Source organism: Vanacampus margaritifer, chromosome 1, assembly GCF_051991255.1.
Source record: "Vanacampus margaritifer isolate UIUO_Vmar chromosome 1, RoL_Vmar_1.0, whole genome shotgun sequence".
In the NCBI taxonomy this organism is placed as follows: domain Eukaryota; kingdom Metazoa; phylum Chordata; class Actinopteri; order Syngnathiformes; family Syngnathidae; genus Vanacampus; species Vanacampus margaritifer.
In genome coordinates this window covers 21,020,310-21,044,782 of record NC_135432.1, presented here as the reverse complement: position 1 = coordinate 21,044,782, position 24,473 = coordinate 21,020,310, and the positions used below count along the sequence as shown (strand labels likewise).

Sequence of the window (24,473 nt, the reverse complement as noted above, 5' to 3'; positions counted from 1 at the left end):
GGTAAATATAATTCACAAAAATCATCTAAAATGTACCTGATTACTTAAGATAGCAATGGAATTAACAAATACAGAGTAAATTTAACTTAAACTATCTATTATGTAACAGTAAAAAGTGTGGCGGGCGAAAAAATGTTGATGATACTAAAGCCTTTTGAATTAAGCGATGAATCGTGATTAATCAAAATTCTAAAATGTGATTAATCTGATTAAAAAATCGAATCATTTGACAGCTCTACAATGTAGTAATAGTCTTCATAATATTATTTCTTCTGCCCTCAAACAAACGTCAGCCACCACAGTCATATTATGTCATTCACTGTAAAAATAGTAAAAATAATGATTTGTTACCGCCAGTTCCGCCCACCGCTGTCATTGGCGTGAGGGACCCATGAGAAACCAAAATAAATACAGTAAATGTGAAATAACGATACTAGCGCTCTAGTATCAATCCGATACTCACATTAGTATTGATTCTACCGATACTTGGATTGATCTGCATGCCCCTAACTTATATACCAAGTATTTTTGTAATATTTATGTAATATTTAACCACACTGTATTTATCAAATTAAAGTAGCTGCAAATTGTTACCCTATATTTATTGGGTAAATTCTATAAATTGTTCCCGCCCAGTTGACACACACCTCGCTTATGTACTTGTGTGATTTCATGTTTTAATACAGTGAACTAATTATTATGACCCCACACAGAGTATCCCAGTCAATGACTTGCAAGCTAGGCTGGGTGAAGGTTCAGAGTGAAAGAAACACTTTCATGCGAGGGCTGAAGCATGGATATTGACTGGTAACCAGTCCATTGTTTGTTTATGTGCTCTAAGATTGACTAAAGAACTGTACAGGATGTCCTGCTCTGGTTCACCCAAATGAGGGACAAGAAAATGGTTACTTCCATTGTGTCCAGCCTTTAAATGCTGTACTGTTAGTCCATAGCACAATACAATTATAACAAAACAGAAACGACCAATTCAAATATTAGGTTACACAGACATGTGCTTCCAAAGGTTTCCACTCATTTTCTAAAATTAGATTTGCGACATCTGTCGTCTGGCTGTTGGGACCGTGGGACAACGTCTGTAAAACGGCATATATTCCTCCGCGAGAACAGGCGTGATACGTCTTGCGCTAAATGCAATAGTCCGGTTGTTTATTCCAAATAACAAATTAATTAAGCATCAAACGCTAACAAAACAGTGTTAATGTGAGTAATCAACGATCGCCTAAATTTGTTAGCACGCCAGCGTCTGTGGTATGAATTGGTTTGATCAAAACAATAAATAAGACCCGGGTACACGAACAGGAAGTGAGGAGATTCTTATAGCGCCCGTCTAGAATGAAGCTACAATTACCTCTTACCGATGCCTGCACGATTTAGCGCCGCTACGTTTAAGATCACGCATCTACTCGCAAATAGACGGTAAGAAAAAAATAACTGATTCGCAAGGTGGGGTTCCGTATTTTTATTTTGTTCAGGGAGAGCATTTGGGCGGTCTGGCGCAGCTTGAGGCCCTCGAGGTCCCCAGTTGAGCTTCTGAGAATGCCTGATGTAAAAAGACGTCTGCCTGTTAGAAAATGGCGACGCGGCGCAGGCAGGATCAAGGGCAGCTAGGCCATAAGCTACTGCATGCTAAAGTAGTAAATACAGTACAGTATTCCAGTTTCGGAATTAGTTACTACCTTAACGCGAACTTTGTCGAGTCCGTAAGATGTGTTTGGTTGTGTTCATGTCCGACAGCCCTTAAATCTTGGGTATTGCTGTATAATGTTTGAACAACATTATCCGTTCATGGTGTAGCTACGTGGTTAATGCTGAGTAAGACAAGGAAGGCGAGACACGTTTGAGCCTAATGTGTTTTTTAAACCCCCAACGCATTTTCCATACTATGTATTAGGTATGTTGTATTGCCTTTTTTTTGTGTGAAACTGCCCCCAAAATGCGATCATGACTAACGTTGCCTGTGCAGTGAAACTCATACAGGATGGTTGATCTTACATTACCACCGTCTACCGAACTGAACTACACAAACATGCTTCAACTCAGTGGTTTTCCAACTTTTACACCAAGTACAACCACAAAAAAACATGGCCGATAGTAAACAAAAACAGTCGCCAAGTAGCACCATCATATAACCAACATTAAACTAGTGTGGTAAGCACAAGTGTCTATCAAAAATCGGTCAGGTCTTCATCCTTAAAAAATATATATCTACAAGTGTAAGGCACTGTACATTATTATTCCAGTCAAATGCATTGCACATAAGTCAAATACTAACTGTACTAAAATTAACTTTTAAAACAAACAGTTCTCAAATTTGCAAAGGTCTTGTAAGTTACATTCATGCAAGCTGTACTTGTATTGTACAGGATAAAAAATAAGTGATTTTTAAAGGGCAGAACAAGTAACACATACAATGTCATTACATTGACTGGATTTGAGGTTAGCTGACTCCTGAATCGGATTTGCTCATGGAGAAGTCATTTGCCTTGGGATCACATACTTTCCCACTGTGCAGTATGAACGTCTCATGTTGTTTTCAATAAAAGCGTGAGAGCATTAAAAAAAAAAGTGTGTTAGTTTTTATATCACAGTATTATGTTTATTGTTTATGGCCAATTTATCTGAAATCCAGGTATATTAATCCCAAAGAGATTCATACTGAATGTGTTTCTAATATTTTCACTCATGCAAACCAAAATATTTTTATTGGCCACACCCACCTTTATAATAAACTTGACATTGACATCTTGACATTGTCAATCAAAGCAGTTTGTAAAGATGAAACTCTCGTATGAAGGAAGTGTTTATTATAAACCGCAACATAAAAATGGCTGGTTTGCTAACATATACCCATATTTTTATTTTGCTAAATAGGACTATTATTACTTGTCTGTGCAGAGATTGATCGTATACTTTCTTTACAGTAGAGATGGATTCCGAGGAGAATGAGGTGGAAAGCAGCAGCGATGCAGGCCCCTCTGGCATGGAGGAGCCGTCGGAAAGTGGCATGGGAATGGAGTCGTCGGAGGCCATGTCGGCCGACAGCAGCGACGCTGCCTCCTCTCACGTGCAACCACCCGAGTCGGACTGTCATGTGGGACAGAGCTCTGAAGGACTTGTGGTAAGATATGGCAAATGATTTCAAAAGGGGAACCACGGTGGGCGGGAGGTTAAGCACGTCTGCCTCACAGTGCTGAGGTTGTGGGTTTGAATCTTGGCCCATCCATTAGGTCATTTAACTGAGACAGAATTGCCACTCTGAAGTGTGACAAGTGGATGTTAAGTGTATGGTAATTCTTTGTCCTCCATTGATTCTGACCGACTAATGTCAGCGAGCTTTAATGAAAACATCTGGGAACAGTTTTTAAATATGATAATAAAATAAAAATACTCTAATATGACTCCTTTGAGTGTTGAGCCTGCTAATCAATGACATCACCTCCATCCTTCTCAAGGTCTTCATCCCAGAGACCAGCTCTAGCACGGATGTCCGAGTGTCCTCGGTTCACCTCCCGGACTCCTCCTCGGTGGCCCAGTCCACCAGTGTGTCCAGCGTGTCCACGGTGACTCAGTCGGTGCTGGTGTCCGATTCGGCCCAAGTGCTTGTTCACTCCAGCGCCGCGTCTGAAGGAGCCATGATGGTGTCCGACTCTACTGCCTCTACCTCATCTGACCTGGGCTCAGCCATCGACAAGATCATTGAGTCCACCATCGGCCCTGACATCATGAATGGTAGGTCCGCGTTCTCATCTTGCTACAGAATAGACAAATTGTTGTGTTTGGATTTGCGAGAAAAGGCAAATGTGTTTTTTCACTACTTTTCCCCCATAGGTTGCATAGCCGTAACCAGTGCTGAAGACAGAGACGCAGAACCAACCCAATATCTCATACTACAAGGTCCAGCTAATGTTATGTGTTAATAATTTGTGTGTCCATGGGTTCTTTAAAACAGTCCTGGAGGCTTTTTGCAGCCTGAATGTATAATAGCCACACAAAGCATGCACTAAAATTCAAAAATGTACACAGCCCGTGACATTAACCTATTTGGGTGTGATGTCCTTGACCACTACTACTACTACTAATATTTGTAAATGTACTACATTGTTTTTAAACTCTACCATAACCCTAATGAGTATTAGGTGGTTTGGAAAATGAATGAACAGCGCTTTTCTAGATTTGCAAATACACAAAGTAACTAAAATAGTAACAAATTGTCTAATGACGCCCCGATCAATAAATATAATTCAGTCACAGTACTAATTGCGATGTTTTCATCCATTCTCCGCACAAGTTCAGCTGTCTTGTCTTGTTTTGGTCCTGTACATACAGATGTGATTCTGCTTCTGCTCATTCCAGGGGCAAGGATCTACTTTCGTCGGATAAAGATAGCCACAGGCTACCCTAAAACCCTGAAAAAAAGTTATTTGTCCTCCATCAATATATTTATTTATATTTTAAAAATTTTCAGCTGTGCACAAACTTGCAGGATCACGGAACACCTTCTCAGACACAAAATATAACTGTAGTAAGAAAGGGACACTGTACATTATTGACACAGTTTAGCAGTTATCTAATAAATACAAACCTAGCCGGGTCATACCAAAGACTCTATAAATGGGAACAAATGGCCTCCCTGCTTGACACTCAGCATTAAGTGTTGGAATTGGGGGATTGGATCACCAAATGATTCCAGAGCGCGGCCGCTGCTACTGCTCACCGCTCCCTCAGGGGATGGATCAAATGTGGAGAATGAATTTCGCCCCACTTAGGTGGGTGTGACAATTAGTGAATCTTTAATCTTAACTATATTTTAAAACAATACCTAAATGCTAAATGCTGAGCATATCTTTACAGAGATTGATGGATTTGTTTTAGCAAGTAAATCAAAGATGAAGAATGTGAGTGGCCCTTGAATTATTTATTTTATTTATTCATTTTTTATTTTCTGTACGCGCCTGGTGGAAGAAAAGTTTTGGACACCCCTGCTTTAAAAGTTTGAAAAGATGATGATTATAGAGTAAAGTAAATTCTCCACCATCAAGAGGGAAATCCACTATGTAGAAATATGTGATTTAAGTACTCCCTAGACATGTTTTCATAGTATTTATGGCACTTATTTTAAACTTTAAAATAATCCAAACGCATTCAGTCATCCTTCCATCCATCATCTGAACTGCGTATCCGAAAACATTTAAAATATTATTGATATTGACAAGACAAAAACATTGTATAAATAGTGTAACAGTGTACCAATCCCTGTATTTACATATTTATATTATAAACAAATCCCATTTGTCCAAACTAACATTTAACTTCACCATCTCACAATATACATCAGTAATCTTGCCCAAAGATGTACACTATAAAATGAACCTACAGCTGTTAATGTTCTGTAGGCGTAAAACGCAGGATGGGAGAGGACTGACATGCTGAATAATCTCTTCAAACAAAAATTAATACGACACTTACAGTTTTCTCTTCTTTTAAATTTACACAATACTGTGCTCCCACCTAGTGGCCAAAAGTGAAATTACACCCCAAAAATAAAGAACACAATGGCTTATAAACTAAAAAAAAAAGAAAGAAATAGCAGGAACGTGAACCTGAAGCCAGTGATGGAGGTGGTTTGCTGTAAATATACTGACAGCAAAAAGGCAGGCAACAACATATGCTATACAGTATTGGTATGTTATCGTGCCCTCAACTGCAACTGAGAAGCTTTATGTTGCATCAATGCAAATATTGACTTCTCAGACAAACAAACAAATAATTTGGAGCAGCAGTCAATCTGGTTTTCATATCTGTGTCTTCTTTAGGTGCTCCTACGGTAGCCCACATGTCCTCGTCGGCCTTGTCGGATCGCATAGCCATCGAGGCACTTTCCGAGGGTCCCACGTCCACCTGTCTGGACCAGGGAGACATGCGGAGGAGCCTGGAGCCCGACGACCAGCCCGGACACTCGGGTTACCCAGAAGACAGCAGCAGTCAGCCGGATCAACCCCAACACTCTCACCCCTCCCAGTACATGGACTGCGGTGCAGATGGCCCAGACCAAACAGGGGAGTCCTCACCTTCCTATGCGGAGTGTTCGGAAGAACCTGACCAGACGCGTTCTCAGTCGGGCTTCCCCGACTACAGTGGTGACAACAGCAACCAGGACCTTCCCGGATATGTTGAATGCAGCAGGGCGGATTCAAACCCCACCAGCCGGGGGAACTACGTGGTGGAGTGTAGTGCTGGTTATCTGTGCGGCGTAGACGATGGAGAGCGGCCGCATCATTCGCGAGCCTACATCGACAGCAGCGCAGATCACACGTCGCAGATGAGCCGGCAGTACACGGCTGCCGATTCCGAGCAACCCGGGTGTTCGCGTTACCGGGCAGGTGACGACGATGACGACGAGCAGAACCAGGATCCCGATCAACCACAGCAGCAACCTCAGAACTCCTGTTACACGGAAAACAGCAACGGCCCAGACGCTTCCCTCTATACTGACGACAGCTCCTCGTCAGACCACCCTGTCGCCAACACGGCTGATTCAGGGGGCGTGCCAGAGGCGGCGGAGTGCAGCCAGAGCTTTCCGGGGCTCTACATCAGCAGCAGTGGCACCTACATACCAAACGCCAAGCCCGGCGCGGCACTGCATTGCTCAGCCAGCCGGATTGACCCACGGCAGGAAGAAGTCGCCCCGGGTCAGCAAGTGGACGCGTCGGTCGTGGCTGAGGGCTCCGGAGACCGTCCGCCCAACCTGGCTGAGCTGGAGGAGATGATGGAAGTTGTGATTGTGCAGCAGTTCAAGTGCAAAATGTGTCCGTATAAGAGCGTCTCTAAAGACACGCTGATTAACCACATGAGGGACAAACACTTCAAACCTGCTGGTAGGCTTGCACTGCTGACTTGATTTTCGATAGAACTTTTCAATATGACATCACAAGTTCCTCTGAGTTGTAATAGCTCTGATGGCAAAATAATGAACAAACCCATCTATGTCGTTTGACCAAGGCAGTTGGATGAAAACACATGAATGGCTAGAATGATCATTTGTCTGAATGTGTCACGTGTCAGTCAAAAAGTTGCTATGCGAGACCCAACACCAGCCGGAGATGTGAAAATTCAGACATGGGTAACATGACAATTGAGGGAATGGCTAATTTATCTACTTTTCTATTGCTCAAATTAATGGCACAGATTTGTTCTTAGCGTTAGCTAGCAAGCAAGCATTGTGTTTTTCTAATTTACTCAAAAACAACAAAATGTGTTCCACAAAATCTGCGATTCAAGTTTGATTCAGAACCAGACAGTCTTGGGATCCTCTCTGTACAACTATTTACGACATCTACTTGATTCCTCAATAAGTGCAGTTGAATATGGGCCAAGATGTATTAGGCCGCCCTAGGATTGAGTTCATAAGATATAATGTCTCTGTATTAAAGTCTGATATTTAAGAATGGTTTATGTTATGATACTCACGATCAACTTTTTATTGACTACACTTGTTCTGTGTTCAGGAGGTTTGCAAACAAAACGCAAACGTGGCCGACCTCCCAAAAGCGCCATGCTGGCTTCTCAGCAGGCGGGCCAAGTGAAAAAGGAGGCGGCAGCGGAGAGGAGAACAACGCAGGCAAAAGTGTCGGCATCTCATCAAGCTCAAGAGGATGACGATCAGGAAGACCGGGTTCCAGATGCTGGTGCTATTGATGATTCTGAAGGTTAGTGGTAGGGTTAGGCCTGATCAGGCAACACTCACTTGATCATCATTTTGGGCAAAAGAAGCTCGGTACAGCCTGGACTGGTCACCAGTCAAACTTTTGATGGGAAAAGTACACATGGTTGTTGATTTTTATTTATTTTTGTATGTGAAGTGTTTTGCAACGTTTTTCTGGTGTCTATCTGTGATGTTTACATTTATTTATAGTATCATGATGTTCCTGATAATTGTGATGATAACAAAAAAATGACATTGTTTCATCCCTAATCTCATCCTTACTCATATGTTGCTCAGACGACGGTAACTACAATCCGGCTGAAGAGGACTGCCGCGGAAGACTACCTGCCATTTTGAAAAAACACCCTCCTCCGATCTCTTCCTCTTCTCAAGGTCGTCCTCAGCGTAGAGTTGGCCGTCCGAGGAAGTACAACCTTCTGGAAGAAGATAGCGACAGCCAAGGTGGGTGGTCCGTTTCTCAAAGGGCATTACAGCAGAGGTGGGAGTAACTTTTAAGTAAGTCCCGGAAATTATTATGGCAAAAATCCAGCAAGTTATTGCTTGGGTTAAGCATGTCATATGTCAAGGCGAATCTTTCATAAGTGTCAGCCAAGTTTCAAGTCCTAAAATTGGTCAGTCAAGTCATGTGACTGGAGTCCTCCACCCACTCGTGTGGGAACGATTATGCCGTATTCATCTCTCCCTACAGAGGCGGAGAGTTTACCAAAGAAGCCGAGAGCGAATGCCGGCCCGAGCGCCGCGGATGAGGCTAGCTCCTCGGGCTTGAACAACAACGGTGGCGCTCTGGCGGCCAACGGGGACGAGGTGGAGGTGGTGGTGAGCCAGTCGGACTCGGAGAACAAAGACCCCTCATCCAACTCGCAGCCAGAAGAATTCTTTGAGTGGAAACGAGGCCGCCCCTCCAAGAGTTTTCTTCGCAGGAAATACAAGAGGCCTTTGAAACGCAGGTAAGTGCCTTTTCTATTCTCTTTTGAGATACGCATCTCATTTGTCGAGGTTCAAGGGTTCACTTTTTCTCATTCAGGAGAAATTTGTCTTGGAGATGCCAAGGCTTCATTTTATGCAAGGCCGAACAATGGACTAAAAGTGTTTATGGTACCTGAGTGCTAGGGGGCCCTACATTCTAAATATTACATCCATATTATATCCATTTGCGGCGCTTGGTCAACTTTGAAAGCAAAACTTCCTAGAGAGATCAATTCTATTTTAAATAATTCATTCCAGAGCCAATCACAGGAAGAAAGTATTTTGCACCTCCCACTGTGACAATAAATAGTCTAATTTTGCTAATACTAGCTCCTTGTACTCCAGCGGATATGTAATTACACATTATTCTAGTACTGTCCAGCAAACAAAATAAATACATAAATAAAAGGTTCCCTGGGCTCGCATGCGCCCCAACCAAAAACCCTGGTTCAATGCGGATGTACGCAGCAAAATCAGGCTGCGATGTGCAGCCTTCAAGTCTGGAGACATCATGGAGTACAAACAGGCCCGTTATAAGCTCCAGAAATCCATCAGGGCTGCCAAAAGGACCCACACTCAAGAGACTTGAGAGCTTCTACAGTGAGAAGCTTGTGGAAGGAAATCAGGTCAGTGACCAACTACAGGTCGGAGGCTAAAAGGTTAGTGGTTCAAGATGTCACTTACCCATCCATCCTGACAGATGACCTCAACCGCTTTCATGCCAGATTTGACCGACATAACAGCGATACCCCATTAAGGGCCCTCTGCGACCCAGAAGAGTCTGCACTGCAGGTGACACATTACAACGGACATTGTCAACATCTCGCTCTCACAGGAAACAGTACCACGCATTTTTAAGTCCTCTGTGATTGTGCCGGTGTCCAAGAAAACAAACATCGCAACAATGAGTGACCTCAGACCTGTGGCAACTCTGTGGACCCCTTTTTAGTTTGTATACACATGACGGCTTCAACTCATGAAAACAATATCTTTAAGTATGCAGACGACACCACCATCCTAGGCCTCATCAATGGAGGGGACAAATTTGCATACAGAGAATGAGTCCACAGCATCATTGTGTATGGCAAGGACAACAAACTTGTTCTCAATGTAGACAAAACAAAAGCCCCTCTGCAGCCCCTTTCCATCAGCGGGACTGGTGGTGGAGCGGACCGACAGCCATAAATTCCTGGGCCTTCACATCACAGAGAGCCTCAGCTGGGCCCAAAACACTGCTGCCACAGTCAAAAGATTTCAGCACAGGCTGCATTTCATCAGGCTGTTGAAGAAGGCCGGGCTCTGACCTCCCCTCCATGGACGCCATCTACAATCAGCGCAGCAGGAGAAAAGCACGAAGCATCCTCAAGGACATCCATCACCCATCCCACGCCCTGTTCAAGCGGGTGGACTCGGGGTACAACCTGAGACACTCTACATCTGAGAGCATTAATGCTCACAGAGCCCGCTTTCACGAAAAGCTTTTTCCCAGCCACTGTTAGGCTAGTGGCTCAGGACGTTAAAGAAGGAAAACTTTCATAAAAAAAAAAAAAAGAAAAGTTTTAGTATTTACTCTTGTCACTGTACTGGAATTTGTAGATAAGTATTTATTTATTTAATTCTATTTTTATTATATTTTTTTGAGCTACTTAACTCAGAGTTAAGCACGATAATTCCTATGTACTTGTTTTTTAACATGGTTTTGACTTGTACACATGGCAATAAAACTCTATTCTATTCTATTTGAGAACCACCAATTCACGCAAAGTTTCCTCTTTCAGTCGGTACTACAAATGCATCAAACCGCTCCTGAGACCTCACAACTGCTGGATCTGCGGCTCGCGCTTCCTCACGCAGGAAGATCTGCGCTTCCACGTGGACTCCCACGAGGGCAACGAGCCGGAGCTCTTCAAATGCCTCCAGTGCAACTACCACTGCAAGCGCTGGTCCTCACTCAAGGTCTGAAGGTGTCCCAATTGCACGCATAAACCTCAGTACGTGTGTGTGTGTAACATCGCATATGTGTGCGTATGTTTTTTTTGCAGGAGCACATGTTCAACCACGAAGGTACGAAGCCTTTCAAGTGTGAGACGTGCGATTACTCGAGTGTTTACAGGAAGGATGTCATCCGTCACTCAGCGGTCCACAACAAAGAAAAGTAGGTGCAGCGGTCAGTGTGCACCAGGGGTTGGCAAAGTATCCGAGTATTTACATTATCAAGACGCCTGTAATAAGTGTTGCATTAATTTCCCCCTAAAACTTGTGAACAAATTGACTTCATTATTTTCTAATTAAATGTAGACATTCATTTTATTCTCATCTAAGGAATTGGCTGTTTTACGAAAAGAATGTGACCCCTTGAGCACAAATGTTTGCCCACCTCTGGTTTACATTTTGCTATACATGAAAAATGTCTTTGACAGATTATAACTTCATATTTATCTTTATAACCACCAGGAAGAAAAAGACAGATGTGGTAAGTTTTTTTTCTTTTAACTGCCTATTTCTCAAAATTTGTTTTGGTTTCATAATTTTGCTTCTTGGCCTTTCATTTAGCAGATGGCGACGGCAACCGAGTTCCCGTGTCCTGTGTGTCAGAAAGTTTACCCCATGCAGAAGAGGCTGACTCAGCACTTGAAGACCCACAGTGCCGAGAAGCCGCATATGTGTGACAAGGTCTTTGAGAGAGGAGAGGGACAGTCGGCATTACTCCGATTTTTAAAGTCTTAAACATGCAATCTGATTCTTTCTTTCTGCTCTTTCAGTGTGGCAAATCCTTCAAGAAACGCTACACGTTCAAGATGCACCTCCTGACGCACCTTCAGAGTGTTGGAGACAGCACGTCAGTACTAGGCATTTTGTATACTTCTTATTTTTCCATGGACAGGGCGGTTAAAAAGTAAAGTAACTCCATAGTTTAAAATGTTTACCATATGTAATCATTTTTCATTCTCGTATATACAATACCATTCAAGTTTTTGGTAACACCGAGACAATTTGATACATTCAAGCTGTATTTACCTTTGCATATAGACACAACCTTTCAGAAGTCATTTACAAATATTCCTAATTAAAAAAAATAAAATAAAATTAAACCACATGAACAATTTCTAGAATCATTTTGCTCAGCGTCTTAACACAGCGTGTTGCATTTTCATCAGGTTCAAGTGCGAATTTTGTGAGTACACTTGCGGCAACAAAAAGCTGCTGCTCAACCACCAGCTGTCTCACACCACTGACCGACCCTTCAAGTGCGACCACTGTAAATACACGACCTCCAAAGAGGACTTCCTAGTCTCCCATCTGGCCATTAAACATACAGGTCAGTTCCATTGGATGTAAATATGTCACATTTGATATATACGGACCCTGAAATATAAAATACATAAGACCATTATAAATATAATGTAAACAACATGGGAAACAAAAGTGCAGATCATTCATTTGGATGCAAATGTGTCACATTGTTTAGTCATTTAATAGTCCATGCATCTGTAATGTATCACATTTGTTGTGTTCATTCAGATTGTGCTTTAAATATGTCTTACCTGCAGGAGACAAACCCTTTGCCTGCAGTATGTGTCACTTTGGGACCAAACACCGCAAGAATCTTCGGCTCCACGTGCAGTGTCGCCATCCGGAAGCTTTCGAGGAGTGGTCCGTCTCTCACCCGGCGGTGGAGACCAAGACGCGCCGCAAGCCTTTTTTTGCCCTGCAGCACGTAGAGGATCAAAAACAGCAACATGAGGACGCAGCGCAAGTCGTGCCAAACGCCATCGTGGGTCCCCGTGGCCGCTTTACATTTGATTTCCTGTCATGAGGGAAACGGGCTACAGCGCTGTCTTTCTGTTTTCACATCTTGCAGGTTTCAGTGGACCCCGTCGCTCTTGAAGCTATTCAGGGGGTGGGGAATGCGTCAGTGTCCCAGGATGCACTGGGTAACACCACCATCATCTATGAACAAGGTTGGACACGTTTGCAAAGTTTATTATTATTATCTGTGAGGGAGATGCACGAATCACTCTGGCGCAGTGCTAAAACTAAAATCGGTGAATTTGAGCTGCAACGCAACAGGAGGGTTCAAGTAATTTCTTGTTGTTCACTGAGAAAAAGTGAAAGTAGTGTTTGTGTCCGCTCCCCAGCTGATTCCGGTGAGCTCTCCGCCCAGAATGCCCTGAGCCTGCTACTAAACATGAGCAACGCCCGGGAATTGGTTGGAGACTCCTTACAAGTTGGTGAAACTGCTCAAAGAGCAACCTTACGTGTGAAAATAAAACTCCTTTACCATCACAATCACTGATTATGCTCCCCAGGTGGCCGTGCTCAATTCAGACGGCAGCACAGAGGTCAAAACGCTCGAGAAGGAAACGTGGAGCGCCGTGTCGGCGGCACCGGGCCAGGCCCACAAGGTAGTCACCGTCCACGTGTCAGAGAACGGCGAGACCGTTTTGCAGGAGGCCTACGAGGCGGAAACGGAAGGACTCGCTCAGATCTACACGGACGGGGGCGAGTTCAATGTGGTGGAGCAGGTGACCGAAGAAGTCCAAAGCTCCGAGTGCAGGTGATTACAAAAGTCTTTTCAGGCTTTGTGAGATGTTTTGTGTGGGTGTGCGCATGAGGGACATGCTTACCAAATTTAACTCATTCAAACCCCAAAAACGTATAAATAATTTTTTTAATACTTTTCCCTGCACTCCCGAAAACGTATTTAGACGTTTTTTATGCTAGAGCATACAGAACGCTTTGATACTGCTTCTGACATAAAGAGGTTGCTTAAAAACAATGGTAGTTATGTCAAAAAACGGCCAGCAGGTGGCAGCAGAGTATAAGAGATCAGCCAGGGCCATGTTGCAGAAAGCTCTTTTTCAACAGTGTTTTCACCAGGTTTATGAATAATGATGAAACTTAGCTCATATTCTAATGCAAAACGGAAACAGATACAAATATACATTTTTTTCCTGATGAAAGAAGAGACTCTAATCTTTCTTCTGGTATTATAATTATAGTATTTATAGCAATAGAACAGAATATTCTGTGAGCCTTTCAAAATCCAGTAAAACATCCGGGAGCGAAAGGGGTTGCTTCCGAGGAAAATGGCTTGGAGTCAATGAGTTTATTTAACTGGTTTCGAGGGAGGAATTGAAACTGGCCAAAATGACTTGAGCAGCTGAATATGAATGGGAAAGCCATTTGACCTAACAATAGTAACAACTAGAAAATGTTGACGTACAGACCGTCTGATTTTTCCAATGAGTAAATCCATTTTTTTCAGCAAAGAGAAGAACGATGAGGTTGAGGCCGTAGAAGAGTCGGAGGCGCAGAGCCCGAAAGGTGACAAGTTCTACCTCGCTTCCGCGTTGCCCGATGGCGTCCTGCAACAAGTGGAGGTAAAAAAATAGTTTCTCCACAAAGACGGCTTCACGTTGACCGTGTCTCACCTTTCCGTTTGCTCGCAGCTGAGCAGCGAAGCGCCCGCGTCTCCTCCTGCAGCGAGCTTGCCCAGCGTCAGCGCCAAGAGGTTCTCTTGTCGCATATGCATGGAGTCCTTCCACGGACGCTCGGACATGGAGAACCACAAGCGGGCGCACGTGGATGCCAACACCTTCAAGTGCCCCGACTGTGACTTCATCTCAAGCTCCTGGCCTGAGGTTAAGGTGGGTACTGAAGGCTGTGCGATTATATCCAAAGGCAAAATAATCTGCAGCTTGAATTTGCATCACTTGTAAGTCAACCTGTCATGGGGTTGACAATTTCCAGAAAGTGGTCTGGGAAATTGAGAATTTTGGAGTTGACAGCAGTTAAGTTTACATAAACACTTTGGGTAATTACAAAATGCGAACTTCCATAATGTGTGTTTGTTTGATTCAGGTTCACATGGAGCTGCACTCGTACTTGCGGCCTCACAAATGCCCCAGCTGCAGCTTTGCCTCCAAGAACAAGAAAGACCTGCGCAGACACTTGCTGACACACACAAACGAAAAGCCATTTTCTTGCAGACTTTGTGGCCAGAGGTAGGAACAAAGCTTTTTTTTTTTTGCGTATGAAATTAATAATTTAAATCTACACCATTTTTTTCCCTGCATCTGGTCCAAAGTTAGCAGTAATAAGCAAGCAACTATAACAAAAACAATATTTAGGACTCCACACCTAAATATAGAGGTTTCTTGACAGATAACCTGAAATAAAATACTTCCTCGTGGAGACATTTTTTTTAATAAACAATTCAACATATAAGCACGTGACAAACTTAGGGGTGTAACCAAAACCAATTGGAATCAGAAAGTCAGTTTTGATTTAACCCAAGTGAATTGAATCGTTACATTTAAAATTTTGAATGGATTCATGGATTCATCCATGTATGGAGCTAAAAATGCAATCATCATTTATGAGCGCTGCACACCAGTTCTAAATCTGTATAAATTGGTATGATGTGGCTGATGATTTGTGGTTTCTTTGAATTTAATTAACTTGAATAATTTGGTGTTTGGAGAGCCTGTACATGTTCTTACTAGGACTATCAGTCAATTTAAAATATATATGCATAATTAATCACATGACTACAATAATTAACTCGTGATTAATCGCACATTTTATATCTGTACTAAGTGTACAAATAAAATATTTATTAATAAGTTTTTCATACTCATTTGAACTCATTCACTGCCATTGACAACTGCAGACGTCAAAAATTCATGTGAACTATGAAAACCTATATTTTTTTTAATGTACATTTATAACAGATATAAAATTATCATGCGATTAATTACGATTAAATGCCCCTTATTTGTATTTTTTTTTTTTATTAGGCCCGTCAGGTGATTCAAAATTTTTATTGTAATTAATCACATGACTTCACTAGTTAACTAACGATTAATCACAAATTTTATTTCTGTTCTAAATTTATAATACATTTTTTTCCTAGGTTTTCATACTCTTGTTAGCAAAAGTGGATTTTTTTTTTAAACTGATAGAAATAGTTAAAATGAATTTTTGATGCCATCAATGGCAGTGAATGAGTTAATTAACATGAAAGGGGATTTTTTTAACCTAATACAAATATGGTTGTAATTTATAAAGTTTTTTTAAAGTTAAAATTAAAAAGATGTAATGTTACCAGATTGCATTAGCGTTTCATATTGGACATTGGTGAAAGCTTAGTACATTTTTATTTTCATGTTAAAAGCTGCTTAATTTTGAACATAAAGCAACTTTCTGCAATGTTTTTTAAATTGTAAAATACAATTTGACGCCAGTCCCCACAAATGTATGCATTATTATTTGATCTATTACTGCTTAATTGTGTTCTAGTAACTCCTTTGCACAACGTTGAATGCCTTTTTGTTCTTTTTTTTTTTTTTTACGGATGCGCATTGTTAAGTAACGTAGCTGTACTGCAAACAAACCAGAAATAACACGATGTGTTCCACGAGCTATCTTCTGTAGTTGCTGAATAAAATTCGCCTCACATCCAAAGATCAAGTTGTCACTCCAGGTGACAAGACGGGCACGCACTCGCCTCTTGGCTTTCAACGTGTCCCGAGAGTGCCTTTTTTAAAAGCTGGAACAACCTAGCTTGGCGCTAACTGGCACTACCGAGTGCGTTCTTTCAACGCAGGGTAGTGGTGGTGGTGCTACACAGTCCGAAAGGCTCCTCCATGCTAGCATGCTAAAGTTTAAACATTAAAGTCAATGAACCACCTAGCTGTACTGTATTTTTGTGTTCTGACGAGCACATTTTTTTCCCCTCAGCTTCAATCGCAACGGCCACCTCAAATTCCACATGGAGCGTCTCCACCAACAGGAGAAGACCACCACGCGCAAGAGCCGCGGCGCCGCGTCCCAGCAGACAATCATAGTCAACAATGACGAGGAGGCGCTGGCCACGCTGCAGTGTAAGATTTCACAAACATCACCACACCTGATGGAGTGGCAGACACGTAAAACATTCAAAAGTCACGTTCCCTAAAAACATTGATGCGTGTTCCAGCCCTGCAGGCCCACCAGACAGTCATCAGCCCAGATCAGCTGCAGGCTCTGGGTCAAGAGCACATCATCGTGGCGCAAGATCAATCTCTGACAGACCAGGTAGCACAAACAAGCATTCACTCCAAGCTGCCATGTTTATCACAACATCCTCGTTTGCGTGGGTCAGGAGGAGGGCACGTACATCCAGCAGATCACCACCGTGGACGGGCAGACGGTTCAGCACCTCATGACGGGAGACAATCAGGTCACTGAGGTGAGACGTTTTAGTCCTTCCACTGGACCATAATCACAAACGTGGGAAATCCACAATATACATGCATTCATTCATGTGCTAATCTCAATTTGTATTGGCCACTTGTTCAGGTGCAGTACCTCATCTCCCAGGAAGGGCTGCAGCCCTTCATCCCACAGGAGTACGTCGTGCTAGCAGACGGCAATCGCATCCAGGTGAGTGCGCCTCACGCTGGACCGTGGGCTGTGTCGCCATGGACGGGAGCTTCATCTGCTGATAATGTCCCTCAGATACCAGATGGACAGATCATCCAGTACGAGCACGAAGGAGTCTTTCTGCAGGAGCAGCAGGTGATGCAATGAAGCCATCCATTTATATTTTCAAGTCGGGCTATCACGCTTTTCAGAATGGATCAACGTGTCAATTATTGCATTGAATAATTGTGTAATTGGATGGCTTTGGATACGGGGGCGTTCAAATTCAAGTCACGCACGTCCGAGCGGGTCCCTCGGCGAGACCCTTTACACTATTCCCAGTCATTACACTACATCAGGAAAGTCATGTGGTGTAAAAACACATATATCATTTCTGTGGCAACCCCTGACAGGGAAAGTGTCATTGCTTGAATGCAGTAGCAACTTTTCACCAATAGTGGGCGTTAAAAGACAATGAAACTGTCAAAGTAGTTTGCGTACAGAACAATAGGTTTATACCACAACTCAACTCAATTTATAGAGCACTTTAAAAGTAGATTGGCAATGTCTTTATGCCGTAACATGATACTGGCGAATCCTCAAAACCCAAATTTTGTGTAAGCGTATTTTTTTTGTTGTCGACTTTTTTCCTTCAGCCCTATTTTCAAGAGTGTGCCTATATTTGTTGAATTAACTGCTTAACCTGGTCAGTTAAAATGAATTCTTTCATATTAATATTACCATATCCTATTAATTTTGCTCATTAAATAATGGAAATAATGATTTTTAAATGTTAGTATTTGGAATCATAATTAATTAAACATTTATTTACAATTTTTTTTTTTTTTTTGTGCATTTTCTGAAACGCTTATTAAGAAAAAAATGATGATGGAAAATAAAAATAACTGATTTATTATAAATAAGAAATTAATTATTTAATTCATCATTTAATTATTTGAATTTTGAAACATATTTATATACTCAATGGACATTCAATAAAGTGAGGGCTGGCAGATTTTTTTTTAACTAGAAAAAAAAAAACTTGTGACGTTGCGCATTTTTATGCGAGTCAATATGACACGGAGCACAGCAGGAGGTTTCACCAAAACAACTGTGCTTCCTTCTACTTCTTTTTTTTTTTCTTTTTAGATCGCAGTGAGCACTGAGAGTCCAATCCAATACCTGCCTGCTGCTACCTCAGAACAGCAAGACCAGGAGGCTGCCGCACACTCTGCCATCACAGGTCTGATTGGACCGTTTATTGATTGCACCACACTTTAATGAGATCCAAAACAAAATCTGGATCAAAAACACAAGAGGGTTAAAATATTTCAAACACAAGCACCAAAGGAAAGGTATTGCTAATATAATGTTAAATTCAAACACACACATTGCGCTAGCTTTAATTCATTAGTGACAATAGAAGCTGAACAGTCATCTGCTAGCTTCAGACTTAAGTGTCATTCGTTTCTCTGTTATAGCGGTGGCAGCGATGGTGCAGGAGGAGGCGCAGGAGCAGGAGGTCTACACGGAAGCAACACCAGAGCAGCAGCAGGACGTCCAGTATGACATCATCACCTTCACCATCGAGTGATCAAGATTATGAATGTTTTCTTTTGGGGTTGAAAAATGACTTGTTTATTTAAGTTAATTCATTTTTAGGATGCCAAAAAGATGTTTATAAAACATGTTGTACATAGCTTTTGTTTTGTTTTTTCTTCTTCTGGTGACTCTAGAGTGTTAATAAGCTAATCGCTGGCGCCAAATACCAATTATTATTATTTTTTAGATTAAGATGTGTTTATTTATTTGTCTTATTTGAGAACATACAGCTCTGGGGGGAAATGAAAACAAAAATAAACACTGGACCTTTTGGAGTTTTAATCATTTTTTATTTGCTACTAATAATTGTATTTGGAATTTGAGATTTATGTCCAAAGTCACTTTATATATCTGGTAAACTTCATTTGCAGACAAAGTGTCGGCACAGACCCAACATAAACCGCACAACTAATTGTGTAGTTCTTGTCATTATTACAACAGTTAAAAACAAAACATAAACACAGTTGTTGTCAGTAGGTTCAAGTAAAGTTACCTAAAAAACAAAAAGTTTTGCAGTGGTCTTGAGTTTTTGTCCCCTCCCGCAGCTGTATATATATGCAATCATGGTTTTCTCTTTCATTCATGTCGGTATTTCTGAGAAACTGATTTGACCAGCTTTGCCCAGTGAAATGAACGGAGATTTTGTACGTGTGTGTTTTTAATAAGAACACTGTACACTGTACAGTATTGTATAGTACTGTATAAGAATATGCAGTAATAACATAAAAGAAATCGAAATGGGAAATCGAAATAAAAACTTGCCTGGTGTGTAGGCTTTCTGACATTCTTTGGTCAAAATAGGCAATAAAAGCACACTTCACCGTATTTATTCCTGTCTCATGCAAATAAGCCACTGCTCACCCCGCCCTCTTGCACTGTAGGGCCAATGACATTTCCATTACAGGCCCTAAGGACTATTCTATCCTTAAGAAAGGTTATTTTAATGTTAAAGTGTGCTATAAGACATGTAAAAGGTCCAATGTCCCCTTTAAGTGTGACTAAATGCTAAAAGGGAAGTCCTTGTAGTTGTGCTGCTAAATTGAACGGAGAACTTGCTTTTTCTCCTTGCAAGGACAAAGGAGAAGAGGAAAAGGCCAAAAGTGTTCTCACAATATGAGACTTAAAATGAGGCTGCCGTTTGTAGTCCTTTTTTTATTAGGTGAGGCTGAGTCTTTTTTTCTGTTGTCCATCCTTGACTTACGGCGCTTGTTCCGCAGATGTTCCCGGATGCTCCTGCCAGCAGATGGTGAAAGAGTTTGCCGACATTTCCTTGACACTTGAGTTCCCGCCGATTTACAGAGAACACGTCAAGTCGTGCTGCAAAGTGTACCCAAGCGGCTGTCAAACCCTCCTGGACAGCACGGGCTACACCGCCGACTTCCTGAGAGGAAGGGTGAGCCTCACGGAGACAAACAGCTGGATTGAGTTCAAAGTGACTCGGGTACGGATGGGAGATGGAGGATACTACAGATGTGTGTTGCTGGGCACTCCCGTCTACATTTACGCAGATCATCGCTTTTATGTCTTCGGTAAGCCTTCGCTTCAGATCATTATCGAATATTATTATTACCTCAGGCAACAGAAGCCCAGTCAGGAGAAGGAGCCAGATGGGCTGTCATAGAAAGGCCAGATATGGACATGGACAAATTGAAGGAGATTATTATTACCCAAGAAGTTCAGTTCATTTTTGCACTACTTGCTGTTCTCTAATGAGCTTAGGAGCTATATTTCAAATTCTTGTCAGGAGTTTCAGCTGACCAGGATAATCAGTCCCGGGTCCCGCAGTCGACCAGAACCGAGGGCCCGGAGTTGACCGGGGCTGAAGAGGGGCAGGAGACCAGTGATCTTCCAACGTACGTACACTGACCTTACCTTTGAATCTGTGCCTTTTCAGTTCCATGGTTATCATCAAACAGAGTGGCGGGTTTGTGTGTTGGTTCGAATGGCTCTAATTGTTCTCTCTAATATGATGGGTGCGCTGTCCTCTGTAGAAGCAGAACTCCTTGGACTTTTGTCGCCCTCGCCGCCATCTCTGTGAGCTTCATCGTTGTTGTTGTTGCCTCAGTGGCAGTAGCGCTTTACTTCAGAGGCAAGACCAGATCCAAACACTTGGGTAAGGTTTTGGTTGATTATTATTATTAATGTGAGTAGAAAAACCCAGGCAGGGTTTGCAGATTGTTCAGTTTTTCCCCTTAATGAATCCATTGCATTTTCCATTGCAGACATGTTTGGAAAAACTCCGCCTGAGTCAGCCAAAGAAGACGCCACAGTAGGTGTTAAAAGGGGAACACAAACCCACTGACTCACTTTTGTCACCCTTTAAAAAAACAAAATGACGGAACTTGTTTGTCTGCACTGCTAGGAGACATCTGGCGTCATCTACACGACGGTAGACTTCCGAAGCGAGTCGTGCGCCACGGGAGCGCCTGACGCTGGTGGGGTCGAGTACTCTGTTCTTGCCGTCCACCAGTGAATGTGGTTGCTTGGAGTGCCTGACTGCAAGTCAACGGTTAAAACCTGGACTTACAACTGTATTTTTAAAAGGGACATATTATGTAAAATTGACTTTTGAATGTATTGCATCCAAGAGGCTGTGCCGACCCATCAAGTGTGAAATTAAACAACCAAGTGAATTTTTGTTTTCTGATCATTTCCCAAATGAGTTATACAAAGGTGCAGCTAATTGATCCGCAGTGTTAGCGCAGATTAGCATTAGCTAACAGCAACATCGAGGTTAGCATTCATCAAGGGCCTTGTAATATTTGTTGCATTAATTTAATATTTTATCCCCTAAAATTGCCCTTACCATAAAGTAGAATACTTTAAGTACATAATATAGAGTATACTTAAGTATACCTAAGTTTATTTTCCAAGTGTACTTGTACTAAAAGTAAACTTTAAGTAAACTCCTTGGGACGTTTTAGTACACTTAAAAGTATATTTGAGTATATTATAAAGTATACTTAAGCAAACTTTATAGTATATTTAAGTACACTATTAAGTAAGTATACTTTGTGGTACACTTACGGCCACAGTTTAGTTTACAGCAAAAAGCCCAGTGATGACTTGATAGGGATCGAACCAGCAACCACTTGTACTACAGGTAGCAACCTTAACCTCTAGGCTATCCAGCAACATGATCTTCAGGGCTTTATAAATAAATGTAACCTATAATTTTGGTTCCGTACTTAGCGAGTGCCTTCTAAGTATATACTGCAGCAGGGGTGCCCAAGTTTGGTCCTCGAGAGCCCCTATCCAGCCTGTTTTCCATGTTTCTCTCAACTAACACACCTGATTCATGATCAGGATCGTTCAGATGATCAGACTTCTGCAACGCTAGCTGATTAGCTGATCATTAGATTCAGCTGCACTGCAGGAGGGAAACGTGGAAAACAGGCTGGGGAGGGGCTCTCGAGGACCGGACTTGGGCACCACTGTACTACAGTATGTAAACTTTTAGTACATGTTTTAGTATACTTACAAGTACACTTATCATTTGCAGTATACTTCCAAAAAGTACAAGAAAAGTAAACTGGAACTTACTTTTCCTAATTTTGAGTGTACTTCGAGCATACTTACATGTACTTTTTTTTGGTAAGGGTGGTTAATCAAAACGAAGTAAAAAAAATCATCAGAAGCTTGATAATGTGGCCTCAACAACTCTAAAAGTTAACCGCTCTACAATAACAGCCATCCAGAGCGCAAAGCACATGTTTGTGTAACTTTTTTGAAGCATTGCTATTTGATCTCTGATCAGTGTATAAAAACGACTTATTTTGAGCCTAAAAAGTTTCATTCATTAACTTTAATTCCACGCAAAGGCTAAAGATTTCTTTCGTGTGCTTATCTTTCACTCTGAGACCTTTCGACAGGCCGTTCTCCAATTCACAGGCTAAGCTCTGTTATCGTGTCATCTTCTTTCTTCTTTTGAGGCTCCGTCTGGTTACAGCCTCCAAGGAGGCCGCTCGATATTTGATTCTTAGTCCACGCTTTTGCTTGTCTTTCAAAAGTCCAACAGGTCTTACGTCTGTGACATTTGAGTGCAACAATGACAATCCTCTTTTGCTATCTTTTCATTGATAGAAAGCACAGCATTGTACGACATTCATGAAAAAAAATGGAGTGACCCTTCCTTGGCCCATATCCTACTACTCACAAGCAAGCCTTGAACGTGTGATTGTTATGCCGCAGATAGTTTTGAAAGCTGCATAAGCGTGTGATTTTTACACCACATGTTGAGAATGACTGACTGATTTGATGACTTGAAGGTGTGATTGTTAGGCCGCATGTACTCAGACTGATGGTCTTGATAGCACAGATATGTGATTTGTAGATCACAGTTTTGTAGCTTTGAGGGGGATTGTTTTGACAGCATGAGCATGAGATTGCTATGCCACGCATAGCTTTGAGAGTGATTTTTTTTTTTAAATACAACTCAAACATGTTCTTGTTCTTGAGGGCGATTTTTTGACGAGTGTGTGATTATGTTTCACATAGCTTTGAGAGGGATTTAAAAAAAATTACAATAACATGTGATTGTTATGCCATGCATAGCTTTGTGAGTTGGTCATTTTTACAAGACAAGCATGGGATTTTTATGCCACATATGATATGAGAGTCATTGTTTTGATGACAAGAGTGTGTGCACGATTTGATCATAATTGTTATGACTACACAAACGTGATTGTTATGCTACAACATAGCTTTGAGACTGGATGTTTTGATGACTTGTGTGCACATGCTCTCAGAATGAATGTTTTGACGACACAATTGTCATTTTTACATCACACAGTTTTGTATCTTTGAGGATGATTGTTTTGACTGTACGAGTGTGTGATTGCTATGCCACACATTTCTTTGAGAGTGATCATTTTTTCTTATACAACTCAAACATGTTGTTCTTGAGGGTGATTTTTTGATGAGTGTGTTTCACATAGCTTTGAGAGGGATTTAACAAAATTACAATACCGTGTGATTGTTATGCCATGCATAGCTTTGGGAGTTGGTCGTTTTTACAAGACAAGCATGTGATTTGTATGCCACATATGTAGCTATAAGAGTTATTGTTTTGATGACAAGAGTGTGTGGTTATGCTGCACGATTTAAGCATAATTGTTATGACTACACAAACGTGATTGTTATGCTACACATAGCTTTGAGAGTGACTGTTTTGATGACATGAGTGCACATGCTCTCAGAATGATTGTTTTGACAACACAACTGTGATTTTTACATCACAGTTTTGTAGTTTTGAGGGTGATTGTTTTGACTGTACTGTGAGTATGTGGTTGCTATGCCAAACATTGCTTTGAGAGTGATCTTTTTCTCAACATGAGCATGTTATTGTTATGCCATACATATTTAATGACGCAGATTTTTTATGAGCGTGAGTTTATTACCAAGAACTTTGAGAGTATTATTTATTATTACTACAATCGGGTGTGATTGTTATGCTATACATAATACATAATTGCTTTTACGAGAAAATCAAGTTATTATGTAACATATACAATACCTATGAGGGTGATATTTTTTTTTTAGGACACGTGTGTGATTAATTATGCTGCACACAGCTTTGAGAGCCATCATACCTATGCACAAGCGTGTGGTTGCTAGGCTATGCACGGCTATATAGTTGACCCTTGCATATTTGCTTTTCAGAATTAGAAATTTTCTATAACTTGAAAATAAGATTCCAAAAATAATTTTTTATTTTCGAGGCAAAAAACTGTCTAAATAAACACATTATGTA

The 24,473-nt window shown here is 41.6% G+C and overlaps 2 protein-coding genes across 7 annotated transcripts; both read left to right on the top strand.

Moving 5' to 3' along the window:
* Positions 1–1,294: 1,294 nt before the first annotated feature.
* On the top strand, positions 1,295–19,489 carry LOC144061615 (zinc finger protein 335-like). 5 transcript variants are annotated; one of them, XM_077582241.1, is made up of 28 exons: positions 1,295–1,437; positions 2,943–3,139; positions 3,474–3,750; positions 3,850–3,915; positions 5,835–6,896; positions 7,527–7,727; positions 8,021–8,185; positions 8,433–8,691; positions 10,489–10,666; positions 10,753–10,865; positions 11,165–11,183; positions 11,267–11,383; positions 11,473–11,549; positions 11,869–12,029; positions 12,262–12,485; positions 12,573–12,672; positions 12,850–12,938; positions 13,021–13,268; positions 13,980–14,094; positions 14,164–14,361; positions 14,576–14,718; positions 16,457–16,599; positions 16,695–16,792; positions 16,860–16,946; positions 17,057–17,140; positions 17,216–17,275; positions 18,269–18,362; positions 18,601–19,489. In XM_077582241.1, exons 2-28 carry the CDS (start codon positions 2,948–2,950, stop codon positions 18,711–18,713), a joined length of 4,683 nt encoding a protein of 1,560 aa, XP_077438367.1. In that variant the 5' UTR covers positions 1,295–1,437; positions 2,943–2,947; the 3' UTR covers positions 18,714–19,489. The 5 variants fall into 5 exon arrangements, with proteins under 5 accessions (XP_077438367.1, XP_077438332.1, XP_077438340.1 ...); XM_077582206.1 differs by having other exon boundaries at positions 11,264–11,383; XM_077582214.1 differs by having other exon boundaries at positions 1,299–1,437; positions 2,946–3,139; positions 11,264–11,383.
* Positions 19,490–19,704: 215 nt separating this feature from the next.
* LOC144061673 (uncharacterized) lies at positions 19,705–21,276 on the top strand. Of its 2 annotated transcripts, none has more exons than XM_077582348.1 (5): positions 19,705–20,250; positions 20,466–20,574; positions 20,719–20,834; positions 20,944–20,990; positions 21,084–21,276. In XM_077582348.1, the coding sequence occupies exons 1-5, from the start codon at positions 19,965–19,967 to the stop codon at positions 21,192–21,194; spliced, it is 669 nt and encodes a 222-aa protein (XP_077438474.1). In that variant the 5' UTR covers positions 19,705–19,964; the 3' UTR covers positions 21,195–21,276. The 2 variants fall into 2 exon arrangements, with proteins under 2 accessions (XP_077438474.1, XP_077438465.1); XM_077582339.1 differs by having other exon boundaries at positions 20,713–20,834.
* Positions 21,277–24,473: the final 3,197 nt, after the last annotated feature.

Bases quoted from the DNA above. Each gene is read 5' to 3' on its own strand.
- LOC144061673 (XM_077582339.1), top strand. From the start codon at position 19,965: ATGGTGAAAGAGTTTGCCGACATTTCCTTGACACTTGAGTTCCCGCCG. The intron at 20,251-20,465 runs GTAAGCCTTCGC...AATTCTTGTCAG, and splicing joins TCATCGCTTTTATGTCTTCG to GAGTTTCAGCTGACCAGGAT. The intron at 20,991-21,083 runs GTAGGTGTTAAA...CTGCACTGCTAG, and splicing joins CAGCCAAAGAAGACGCCACA to GAGACATCTGGCGTCATCTA.
- LOC144061615 (XM_077582206.1), top strand. From the start codon at position 2,948: ATGGATTCCGAGGAGAATGAGGTGGAAAGCAGCAGCGATGCAGGCCCC. The intron at 7,728-8,020 runs GTTAGTGGTAGG...TATGTTGCTCAG, and splicing joins TGCTATTGATGATTCTGAAG to ACGACGGTAACTACAATCCG. The intron at 10,667-10,752 runs GTCTGAAGGTGT...TTTTTTTTGCAG, and splicing joins AGCGCTGGTCCTCACTCAAG to GAGCACATGTTCAACCACGA.